This window comes from Liolophura sinensis, chromosome 1 (genome assembly GCF_032854445.1).
Source record: "Liolophura sinensis isolate JHLJ2023 chromosome 1, CUHK_Ljap_v2, whole genome shotgun sequence".
Classification (NCBI taxonomy): Eukaryota; Metazoa; Mollusca; class Polyplacophora; order Chitonida; family Chitonidae; genus Liolophura; species Liolophura sinensis.
This window is the reverse complement of record NC_088295.1, coordinates 22,217,620-22,229,683: the sequence shown is the minus strand read 5'-3', so window position 1 is coordinate 22,229,683 and position 12,064 is coordinate 22,217,620. Positions and strand designations below refer to the sequence as shown.

The 12,064-nt window shown below is 37.9% G+C and overlaps 1 protein-coding gene across 1 annotated transcript; it reads right to left on the bottom strand.

Moving 5' to 3' along the window:
* Positions 1-183: 183 nt before the first annotated feature.
* LOC135477613 (uncharacterized) lies at positions 184-11,523 on the bottom strand. The gene is made up of 9 exons (XM_064757782.1): positions 10,624-11,523; positions 9,247-10,356; positions 8,246-8,343; positions 7,519-7,592; positions 6,720-6,785; positions 5,978-6,438; positions 3,186-3,316; positions 1,704-1,818; positions 184-1,456 (listed from the first exon to the last, which is right to left on the bottom strand). The coding sequence occupies exons 1-9, from the start codon at positions 10,751-10,753 to the stop codon at positions 1,452-1,454; spliced, it is 2,190 nt and encodes a 729-aa protein (XP_064613852.1). The 5' UTR covers positions 10,754-11,523; the 3' UTR covers positions 184-1,451.
* Between the last annotated feature and the right edge of the window lie 541 nt (positions 11,524-12,064).

The window sequence follows — 12,064 nt, the reverse complement described above, 5'->3', positions numbered from 1 at the left end:
TGAACGTATCTTGAGGGGAAGGCATCTATATATATCACATACATATATCAACCCATCATATACTGGATGCAAAATTTGAAAGTAATTTTTGCACCTGAACAAAGTGCAAATAAAACCACCAACAAACAAAAGCTTAATGTTTACAATAAATTTATGAAGATTCTAAATGTTTGTGTGGATAATTTATTATCAACTTATTTAAGACACTTCTATAACAGATAATAAATGAATACACATGTACTTGATCTAAACAAAATCCATAAGAATTACTCATGGACAAGCTTTGCGTTTTTCTTTCAACTAAAGCACACTTCATTTAAGACGATACTTACAATTTAAAGTATATTGAAGACTTTGTGACCTTATCTTTATATTTAGCTTTTGACATATCCCTCAATTTAAATTAATATGATGAGAAAATACACTTAAATCTTGGCTCACTCCTAGTTTTTAAAAAAAAAAAACAGTAAATTTCTTGGACAACTCTTTGCATGGAAATCGTTCAACAAGAAAGCTTTGAACACTGAATTTACATGTAGCATTGAATGAAAGCATAATACACAGTCCGTAATTTTACCTGTGTGTTTAACTTTTGACAAATCCTTCAAGCTAAATCAATGTGACAAGAAAATACATTTAAAACTTTCACTGCAGATGTTGCAGTAGTACCCTGGACTTCCAGTTCTAAAACAAAAATTAATTTAATTAATCAAACAGAACAATCAACCTGGTTCAGACATTACACTTCCATCTTTGAAATGTTAGGTCACAGTGAACAACCATCTTGACAGCTTTCAGTTACATGTAACTTTAAAATGCAAATCATTACAGCACACAAAATATGTCCTATGTTAGAAAATGGAGGACTTGCATGTCTATTGCATGTACAATCAAAATTCCATATAAACCTAAGTTTTCAGACAAATCAGAATGTACACTTGTCATATTACCCTCTTTTTCTACTGCACCAGATGCAGAATTAGTGTGATTTTAGCAACAATAATACTGGAATGTCCGAGCTTCAAGAGGAGTGGAACAATGGGTACATTCAGAGGGATACCTGACATATTTCCATACTCCGGTTACATAAATTCTGTATCAAACCTTGAAAATGAAGATTTGTAAACAACACAAAATGTATATTATGCCTATGATTTGGTGGTGGTATGCTAAATGAATAGTAAGAGAAATATTTTGTTTAAAACATTACCTGAACGAGGACATGTGTATATCAAAACAAAGAATGTAGAAAATCCAAGAAATTCTTTGAAAGACTTATCAGATTGAGCTCTGCAAAATATTAACAAGGGGTACGTTGAATGAACAATGCAATCCTGGTATTATGACAGGTGAATGTCAAACATCAAAGCCACATTTTTTCGGATATTTAGGATATGGCCTTGGAAGTTGATTCCATCAAGCTGTAAAGCGTTATTGGCCGTATCTCCGTGTCAAACTAAAAGAAAGAAAATGTGAATAAGAAGCTATGGTAACTTACACATATACTAAAAACAACATGTAAGTGGCAGCACTTAGCAGTTACTTGATGAAACCACTATGCTAACATAGCAAGATGTAACTGTTTATTCATTTGGTTCATTAGAGCATTTTATTACTGATCAAGAAGATATATCTTTTCAGAGATGACCACATGAATGTCCTCCCTTCCCATCCACAAATATGATGTTTCAAACTCAACCCACCACAATACTGGAGTAGCCTTTCTTTGATGCATGAACATAGATCACTGGCAAGTCCTTTGGGATTACAGAGATTCCGTGAGACCATTTCTTTACGGATAAACTTTTTCACTTCAATCTGGAAAAAACAAATACAAATGAAAACAATAATCAATTGGGGTACAGCATCTTCCTATTCTTGAATATGCATTATATAAGGGATGTAATGAGGCAGACTGATTATACCCCCTTCCCACAGCTTCTGTGAACATTTGGGCTTCATAATATACAAATGCTGGTTGTAACCGGAAAACAGTGCTAGTATTAAGCAGAACTACCTGCAGTTTCACAGTTTCAACAGTCTTCATGAATGACTTTCAGCATCTGCTTCAGTACAGATCAATTTCAGGGCAAAACAATGTTTTGGTATCAGTAGTGCTGGTATTTAAAGATACACAGTTTTATAACTGTTCTCTGCTTGATGGCATTTGGAGTTGATGAAAGTCTGTTTCTCCTACTCCATGATTAACATATAGCAAAGATTACAACAACACCACCATCACTTTAACTACTCCTATGCTAAAACTTGTAGTATCAGGTTAAAACTTGATATATATTAGCAATTGCTGCAGAGAAATGAATTTTGAGTATCAGTACACTGCTATATGTATTAAACACTACAAATCATTTTTCTAACTATGGACGACCATGTGTACCAATTTTATCATTAGAGCACCACAATTTTTAGGTGAAAGGAAGAGCATATGGAGGTAAGTGTTATTGTCACATGTTATTGTCAGCTTCATAGAATCAATGGCTTCCGGTTACATCACATCAAAAAAAAAAACAAAAACACACACACACAATTTTGTGTTTAAACTGCAATTTTGTCTTCAGAAAGCCAAATCTAACATGATCGAACGGCATGTTTAAACATTAAAACATAGGTTGTCATGTCACATAATCAGCCTACAGGGAACTTTCACAGTTTTCAGCCAATTTAAACAAATTACACACAAACTTTATAACCCCATAGGTGTGCCCATGCATATTAAATTTCAAGCCACTCAGATTAGCAGTTCTGGAGAAGAAGGTCCATAAAGGATTTAGATATATCTCCAATGTGGCAGCAAAGTAGGTCAGTGATCCGTAAAGTTTTATATAGAACTGTGTAGCCCAAGGGGTTAGGTAATAAACATTACCTAATAGAAAATTATAGCTTTACTTTGCAGTTTTCTTGAAAAATGGCAAAAAGTAAATTCTGAATAGAATAATAATTTGAGGAAGAACAATAATAACAGTGAGGAATTTAAAGTATTGAAACACATGAAGTATCAAACATGTAACATTGTTTAACAAAGCACATGTGACTGTAGATTGGCTAAGACTTACTTTAATCACAAATCAGCAAACTGGGCAATGGTTAATTCAAAGTGGCATTGCATTGTAAACTGTGTACATGCTACAATCCTGCAGAAAATTCTATTAAATTTGGTAGTTACGCACGTAATTGATGGGCTTTGGTAGATTCTGTACACAAATGGTTTTTAACTTTTTGAGCTGAGATACAGAAATGTCTCTTCTGTCTACACCCCTGTCTGAATTATATGGTGGCATCCCCCCAGGCATTCCAGACCCTGGGTAAAAAACAAACATAACACAATAAAGAAATCACTTGACTGACTAGCTTCAAAGGAATATACATGTAGTTAAATACATTTGAAAACAATAACATGCTATCTTGGCCAAGGAAAAACCATGCTAGGAAGACAAACTTCATATAGTGGACTTTTTACACCATATCTACAACATTCTCTAATAAGATTTTTTTTAACAACATAAATAATCTTGGCTGTGACAAATCAAGGTTTGTACATCAAGTTTAAAAACAATAACAAACATGTCATTGTGTTGATATGACTACAGTTATCACAGTGATGCAATCCTTGAAGAAATTGTGCTTCACACTGCAATATTTTGCACTTTCGCATTTCTTTGAAACATGTTTTTTTTTTTTGGTGAGCTGAAGAATCTACCGCACATGATACAATAAATGACAAACTGGTCAGAGCCCTGCCAGCTGCATCTCATCTAACATGTGATCTCACAGGTAAAGTGGTAGTTGTCAAAACCAATGTGGTCCTACTCACCCAGCCACGTATAGCGATGACATGTAATTAGTATGGACATTCAAAAATACAGTACAGCCGGATCTTAATCATCAATCTTAGACCCATTGTTGCCAGAGGATACACTGATGATCGGTCCATGGTCAGCGTACAATACTCCCACCATGTACCTTCATATCTCGGCCATCAAATGGCATGATCATCAAATGCTTTAACACAGTTGGTAGAGTGTCCGCTATGGGACCGGTAGATCCAGGATCAATCCTTGATCGAGTCACACCTAAGACTTTAAAAGAGGAAGCTGTAACTTCCTCGCTTGGCATTCAGCATGAAGGGGATAGTGCAACGACTGGTTGACCCGTATCAGTATAATGGCTCGGGTGGGGCAGCTTACCGCCTTCGGTAAGTCATCTCAGTGAAGCAGCACTAAATTAAAGAGCGGTGGAAATCCGTCCTGCAACAAGGAGGCACATTACATGTACATGCACCCTAAGGATTCCTTTGTCGTCATATGACTGAAAAATTGTTGAGTACGACGTTAAACCCCAAGCACTCACTCACTAACTCAAATGTTTTAACGTTAAATACGGGCCCAATTTCCTGTAAACCGTCATCCCTCTTATGAACACCGTGATGACCTGCAGCTTATTTACTTGCACACAAATTTCGCACAAAATTCGAGTTTTAACTGCTTACTATTTGCACCTCTAATGTTTTGCTCCGCCACCCATATACAATATTCTCTTGAGTACAGGGGATTCAAGTTTCTACCGGGCATCTCGAGCACACAATATCTTATATAGAACATAAATTACTTTACTAATTATTAAATAACAAGCCTACTTAGAGGCATTTATGGCAGAATTATATGCCGACAACTAAATGTATATGCAACACATTCCTTACTCTGAAGTCCGCGCTGTACATGACAACCCTGAATGTGTTTCAGCATTTGGGAATGGGCTCAAGTTCAGTTAGTAAATTTACCACAGTTTCACACAGATACAATATTACGCAGGAATAAGCTGACTTTGGCATGTGTGATGTGTGTCAGTTTGCGTAAAAAACCTATACTGAAAATGTATATGTATAATATATATAATGAGTTATATCGATGCATCACAAAAGGCCTACAAAAATTCACACCACTAACATGTATAAAGGTACGCATGTTAATGTTTTTCCTTTTAATCTTGAGCTCCTAAATTGTATTTTACACTTGTCGATCCTATTGTTTATTAGTTTTGTAAGCACAAAATTCTTATACTGTTTATTCTAAGTTTGAACGCGACCAACGCAATCATATGTTGCCTTTATATACATGTACATGTGCAACATAGGCCCCAGGCCTATATATACATGTATCCTAAACCTAGCAAGCTGTAAAATGTATTACATATTTTGAGATAATCCTCTAACTATCAATGTATAAATTATGAAATTACACCAAAGAAAGTAAAAATCAAAACCAGAGATTTTTGGTACCATTAAAAAAAATCTATTAGCATAAATCCAATGCAGTTTTTGCTGTTACTTTAGAATAGCCCAAATAATTACCTTTCACAAAATATCAGCCTCGTCTGAGCAAATGTTACGTACAAAATCGGTAATAAAGTTCCAAAAATTTATAGAGCATTTCGCATTAGACTTTAGAATTATTTTAACAATTTATATAGTACATGTCCAAGTTTGTCATTTACGGCTTGAAACTCAATCGTGCTAATTTTACAGGGCCTATAGAGTGCGTCCGATGTCGATCAAACTCACAAAAATAAATGAGTCGTAAAATGATACACTGACTATAGTGCCACCATGCACGGACTGTTGGCGGACCGTGTGCCAACCTATGCGGATGGTAAGAGGAGGATGAAGGTTTGTTTAACCTGGCCAGGGTCGATGTATAGTAGGCGTATGATACACGGACCATCTGACCACAATGGGCATAGGGTTGATGGTTAGGATCCAGCTGTACTGTACCATCAACCTGGATATGAGATTCAGGTAACATCAGTCCACCAGCAAGTCATTCCATGAAAACAGATAAAATATTAATCCTTTCTTGCTTAAGGCTAAGACTGTTATTGCATGGCCGTAACAGACACTTATTACAGGAATTAACTCCATAAGTTACATGTCCATTAACGATTTCCCCTGAGCAGCTACACCAACCTCTTGATATGTTGTAACTATCCATTCCCCCAGGGTGGCGCATTCCACTGTTATCTCCATGCATCTGCTTCCCTTCGTAAGGCATGCTGGACTGCAGGTTGTTGTTGCTGTAGCTCTGATAACCATACTGGTTGCTGGGATCCCCTTGAGGCGCAGCTCCACTTGACTGACTGGGCCAGTCCCTGTATACAGCCTGTTGTTGTTGCATGTTTGGCTGGCTGGGAAAATTTCCTTGCTGATTTATGTTTGGTGCATTCTCGAAGCTACCCTGCACATTCTGCTGCGGTCCAGTCTGGGGCTGCTGGTGGTTACCCTGGGGACCCCGCGGAAAGCCCCCCTGCTGTGGGCCTGTGAACCCACCTTGGTTACGAGACTGTTGCACCTGTTTCAGTTTTTGAGCGATGTAAGACAAGTCTGAGGGATCAGACACATTCCCTGTTTCAAGAACTTGCAGCTGTTTTCTAAAAATAATTAAAAATACACTTTAGTTAAATTTGTGATCACTGGTACTGCTCTACTATTAAAATCACATGCTCCACCCTTTTCTCATTGGGTTAACATTACAGAAATTGAACACTTTAACAATTTGCAAACATTCTGATCATGATTGAGAATGTTTTCGAGATTTGAGACTAACAAGAGTGCAGGGTGAATATGACACATACCTGTCCCAGCTTTGAAGCTGGACAAAGCCTAGCAGTGTGACTGGCAGCTTGCTATGACTGTATCAGTGTGTACTTACAACAGCTCCCCCCTCAGGTTATGGATTTCTTCAGGAGACTCTCCCCGACCTCCACCAGACTTGTCCCTACAGCCCAAACAACACTCGAAGGACATATTGACAGAAAAATTGTATGGGGTAAGTTTCTTCAAAACCATTTTTAAGAACACGGATAAGTTGCCACTTCACAGATTGTCAAGTTTCAATACCAGTATATAATTTTTTCAACAAGAAACATTAGACACAACACCATTGCCTTACTTCATATTTTGTGATAGATCAGACTGCATATACTCTAGGGGCGAAATGTTTCATGTACAAGTGCAACTGGTGTTAGCATGTGTTGATGGTTTTCATTATATCTGTTCATTATTATTTGTCTTAAGAAAAATATAACTGCTTTTTCTTAAAAATTAAATGAAACAAGACAAAGCATCCATAATACTGTAGAAAAACAGAACCAACAGCCTGAAAATTGTACTTGATCTGTAACTTGTACTTGTGAAACCATGGATCAACTTTCAATTTGTTACAAGAAAATTGCTTGAGAAAAAAAAATGTCTGGATAACTGTTAAAGTTCAAACTGGACAAAAACAGCCAAAGAAATGAACAAAATGCATGTAAAACAAAACTTGATCTGTAACTTGTTAGGGTCAAGGCACATACCAATTCCATATGATAAACCATTCTCAGAAAGTCCAGAAAACTTTTGTGACACACTGACACACCTATAATCTCCCCAACCCAATAATAAGAACCCTGGGAACATTCAATACCATTAATGGCATTAATGGCATTCATTAACCACATAAAACTTACCAGTTGTTGGCCATATTACCAGAATTTCTGTTAGGGGGCCAGTTTGATGGATTTCTGTTGTCCATAACATAACCCTGCAAACAGTAAAAGTTGGTTCAAATAGATAATACCATAATAATGCAAATACACGAATTGGCCCAAAACAGACAATACCCAAACCCTGCAAGAAACAAGAGTTGGCCCAGATAGACAATACCCAAACCCTGCCAACAACAACAGTTGACCCATACAGACAGTACCATGACCCTGTAAACAACAAGAGTTAGCCTATATAGACAATACCATAACCCTGCAAACAACAAGGGTTGATTCAGATAGACAATACTATAACCCTGCAAGAAACAAGAGTTGGCCCAGATAAACAATACCATAACCCTGCAAACAACAAGGGTTGATTCAGATAGACAATACTATAACCCTGCAAGAAACAAAAGTTGGCCCAGATAAACAATGCCATAACCCTGCGAGAAACAAAAGTTGAATCAGATAGACCATATCATAGCCCTGTGAGCAACAAGAGCTTGCCCACATAAACAATGCCGTAATCCTACAAACAAGAAGAGCTTTTGAAATAGTCAAAAAATGAATGGTACCACCTAATAGTAAATCATTATCGAAATCAAACCAAGATCAAAAAAGTCTGGGCACAGTCAATCAGCTAATCGCATCAATGTTTCATCAGGATGTGTAAGAAATTTGTGTCGCATACATGATGGCTTTTCTTTACCTGTTGTTGTCGGTTCATCTGCCGTGGTCCCATGTACATTGGTCCCATCATGGGCTGGTCCAGGCCTGGTGCTCCTGTACAGGGGACCCCAGAAGGACCTGCAAACAATGACATGAGGGCAATGTAAGGGTATGCAGACAAGCTTTCCTGTTTCGTTAATAACTGTCGCTATAAGATATTAAGTATACACTGACTGTTAAATATCACCTAAAAGACTGAGGACTGTTGAGAGGTCATCTAAGGATGGCACTGCTTTGGTGATTGCAAGTGTGCACTGAATGCTCCCTTCTATATTATTCTCTTCATTCTTACACTAACCACTCTAATGTTACCCGCTTTATGTATGATCAATAATATTTCATACAAAAAGAGCAGGGTTAAAAATCTTATGCAATTACCTAATGTACTCAATAAGAGCATGTGTACAAATGATGTTTGCTGACTCTCTCATACATGAAAATATGCTTAAAAAGGGAAAGCATTCAAGAATACTTCGACTAAGGGAGCATAGTTTTCACATGATATAAACGTTCACTGTATGCAAACACACTAATTCTGTTTACCTTACCAGTATGAAGATCACAAAGTCACTGGACATATTTACAGCATGTCAACAGGGAGATTTCCATGTAATGTTGTGATGTTCTGATTCAGTATAAAATTATCAATGTACCAGTACAGTATTCAATTTATTTATTTCATTGTTGTTTCCACTTATTGATGGCTGTCAATCTGGGAGGAGGAAACCAGAGTTTGGCAAGTTATTACTGGCAAACTTTTACACCTGACAAACACAGATATACACACCATACTGGTGGAAGACAAGTGGTCATCAACAAACATTAGACAGTGGAAATGACCACCTGACCAGTGTCAACCTCTTACAATCTACTGTCACCAAGGCCTAACAAGCAGTGTTAACATACAGAACGATACTTTACTATTACTATAATCAACACCCATCCATCTCAACAGACCTAGTATGACCCTTGCCAGCTTACCCATATTGGTGTTCATTCCAGGTTGGGACACAGGTTGGGGCATTGGTTGGGACACAGGTTGGGGCATCGGTTGGGACACAGATTGGGTCATGGGCTGGGACTGTCCCATCATCATGTTCTGTGGTGAAAAGTTCTGGCTGGGCATCCTTCCCATCCCCAGATTCATCATGTTGGGTGGAACAGGGGGTCTCACCACATGAGGCTGTTGCTGTGGGAAGTTCCCTCTCATCATGGGTCCACCTGAACCTGGGTTCATCCCGATGGGGTATGGCCCCACTGGCCCAGGACCTGTAGTGGGCACATCAAACCTACTGCGCTTGTCAGACCTGTTGATATTGACACTGGTCTCCATGGGACGTTTAGCAGCATTACCTGTTCTGCCTAGCTGAACCGGAATGATAGTACCACTTTTTTTCTTTTCTCCAGATGTCGCATTAGTTTTCTGTCGACCTTGATTCTCAGAAACTTTCTTACCAGTTACATTCAAGTCTGTTTTTTTACCATCAGTCTGTGGCTTGGTGTCCTTGTGCTTTGGCTTGTCTACACTTTTACTGGAACTCCTGCCCTTTTCACTCGAGCTACTGACTTTCTTCTTATCTGAAGACCTTGACTCCTGGGATTTTCGAGAGCTAGAAGTTGACCTGTGACTTCTGGATGATCGACCTGGGCTCCACCGCTCTGACCTTCTAGAGGTTGAGCCACTTTGTTTTGAGTCCCTCCTAGTTTTGTTGTTCCCCCTATTGAAGTCATCTTTACTGTTGCTCTTCTTTGAACTATCTGACAGTTTCTCTTTTCTGTGAGCCTTCTTGTCCTTCCCACTTTCTTTCACGGAAGTCCTCTTTCCTGAATCAGTACTCTTGCTGACTTTCTTTGGATCATTTTTCTCCTTTTCTGATACTTTAGTCACCTTAGTATCAACTTTTTTAGGGACTAATTTGGTTGAGCTGTCAGCCTTCACAGAATCGTTCTTGTTATACTTTGGCTTCACTGTTTGTTTAACTTGAGCAGATTTGAACTCAGTGAGTGTTTTAGTTCTAGTGCTCCCTGTATCACTATGTGGATACCCCTTGTCAGACTTCGCCTGTACTGCTGGCTCAACAGGTGTCATCTCTGTCGCAAAGATATACAAGGACACTAAAGTGTACCCATTTATAAAAATTAAACTATAAAACTAAACTAAATATAAACGATTTCCTATTCTGGTGTAGGCTTTAAACAAATCTTGAAAAAGACTGGAAATATTCTTGAAGTGCCATTAATAGAATCTAAAATAGGAAAACAGTTTGTATTGTTGCAATTTTGATTATAGTACAATAATACTATGACATAATATTAAAATGTATTTTCACTTCCAAGATTTAAACAAGGTAGACCTACCATTGCCTGACGGTATCTTAGTCTGGCCAAGTATTGTCAGTTTTAGGTTACTGTTGCCGATACGGGCCTGGAACTTTTCACTGTACTGTACTATCTCCTCCGCCTCTTCCTGTGTGGGGTACTCCAACATGCATACCCTATAACCAAGAACCAGTCAAAGTCAAGGCAACGAACCAGCCAGACTGTCAGGGCAATAAACCAACCAGTCAGTCTGAGCAACAAACAAGTCAGACAGGCAGGGTAATTAACCAGTCAGAGACGGAAGAACATCAGTCAAATAGTACAAGTAATAAATCAATCAGACAGGCATTGTAGTTATATCTTCACCCATGTAGTAAGTAACAACCAGTCAAATACAGTCGTGTTGTGAATAAATGGGCACCAAAATTAGAAAAGTCTGCAACCTGTCATAAAGTACACACTGGCTCAGGGAAATAAGTTCCAGCCAAAGCACTGACAAGACCAACACAATGTATACATACAACATGGTATTTTAAGTTTGTACAGATATTACACTTATTTTGACAACAAATTAAAGGTAAGGTTTTGAAGTTTTTCTATAAAAACACTCCTTCATAACATTCACTTTCTAACAATAAGACACATAACTGTATTATTTATGTAACAAGTAATAACCTATTCAATTCAGATACTCCTCTGCATAAATTGAGTGCAAAAAAGTACTGAAAAGGGGTACAATAATCTGAGTAATATGGCACTTGAAGTCACTAGATATTGAGGCTGGTTTTATGCAGTTTTTCACCAACACTGGGTAATCTCTGCTGACTCCATCATACAAGTCCAACCTTTACAAGCTGTCAGGGCTTTGCAGCAATTAGCTCCAAGAGTGACAACAGGTATATCAAATACGCCATGAAATGGTTTGTTGTTCTGCATACAGATGTGAAATCCACGTCGTTGAAGAACCTTGGAGTTTTTTACAAGTTCCCAGACGATTTGGCCATCATGAAGGCATGGATTTACAGCACAAGACGGAAGATTTTGGACCCTCCAAAAGTAGCCATACCTGCTCACACCATTTTACAGCTATGAGACAAATACAGCTGGACTAAAAAGATGACCACAATGGCACCTGCACACAGTGGTTGTGAAATACTACTTGCCGAAATGAAAACTGATAGATAACATATCTCTGTACACTACTATTTGCACCTTTATGCATAGGCTGATCAGAATGCTGACAATAACATGTACCGGTAATTGTCATTGCCTATGGGTATGAATTTAGAATACCTTGTGGGACAGAATGATATTTATTGTGAAACAGATAGAAAGAAAGAATACTAAACAAACATTAAATCCTAAGATAAACATACCACAGGTACAGTGTAACACATGATAAAGCTATAGCTAACTAGTCCGTATTTTCAGTGCTGTCGGAAATGCCTGAACAATTTAAGATCAAATTCAACATCCTAAA

What these genes read in the sequence shown, in the direction of transcription:
- LOC135477613 (XM_064757782.1), bottom strand. Translation starts at nt 10,753, where the DNA reads ATGTTGGAGTACCCCACACAGGAAGAGGCGGAGGAGATAGTACAGTAC. An exon ending in AACCTGAGGGGGGAGCTGTT is followed by an intron (nt 6,439 to 6,719) that starts GTAAGTACACAC and finishes AATTATTTTTAG; the next exon opens with AAAACAGCTGCAAGTTCTTG. An exon ending in TACCAAAGCCCATCAATTAC is followed by an intron (nt 1,819 to 3,185) that starts GTGCGTAACTAC and finishes TGTTTTTTCCAG; the next exon opens with ATTGAAGTGAAAAAGTTTAT.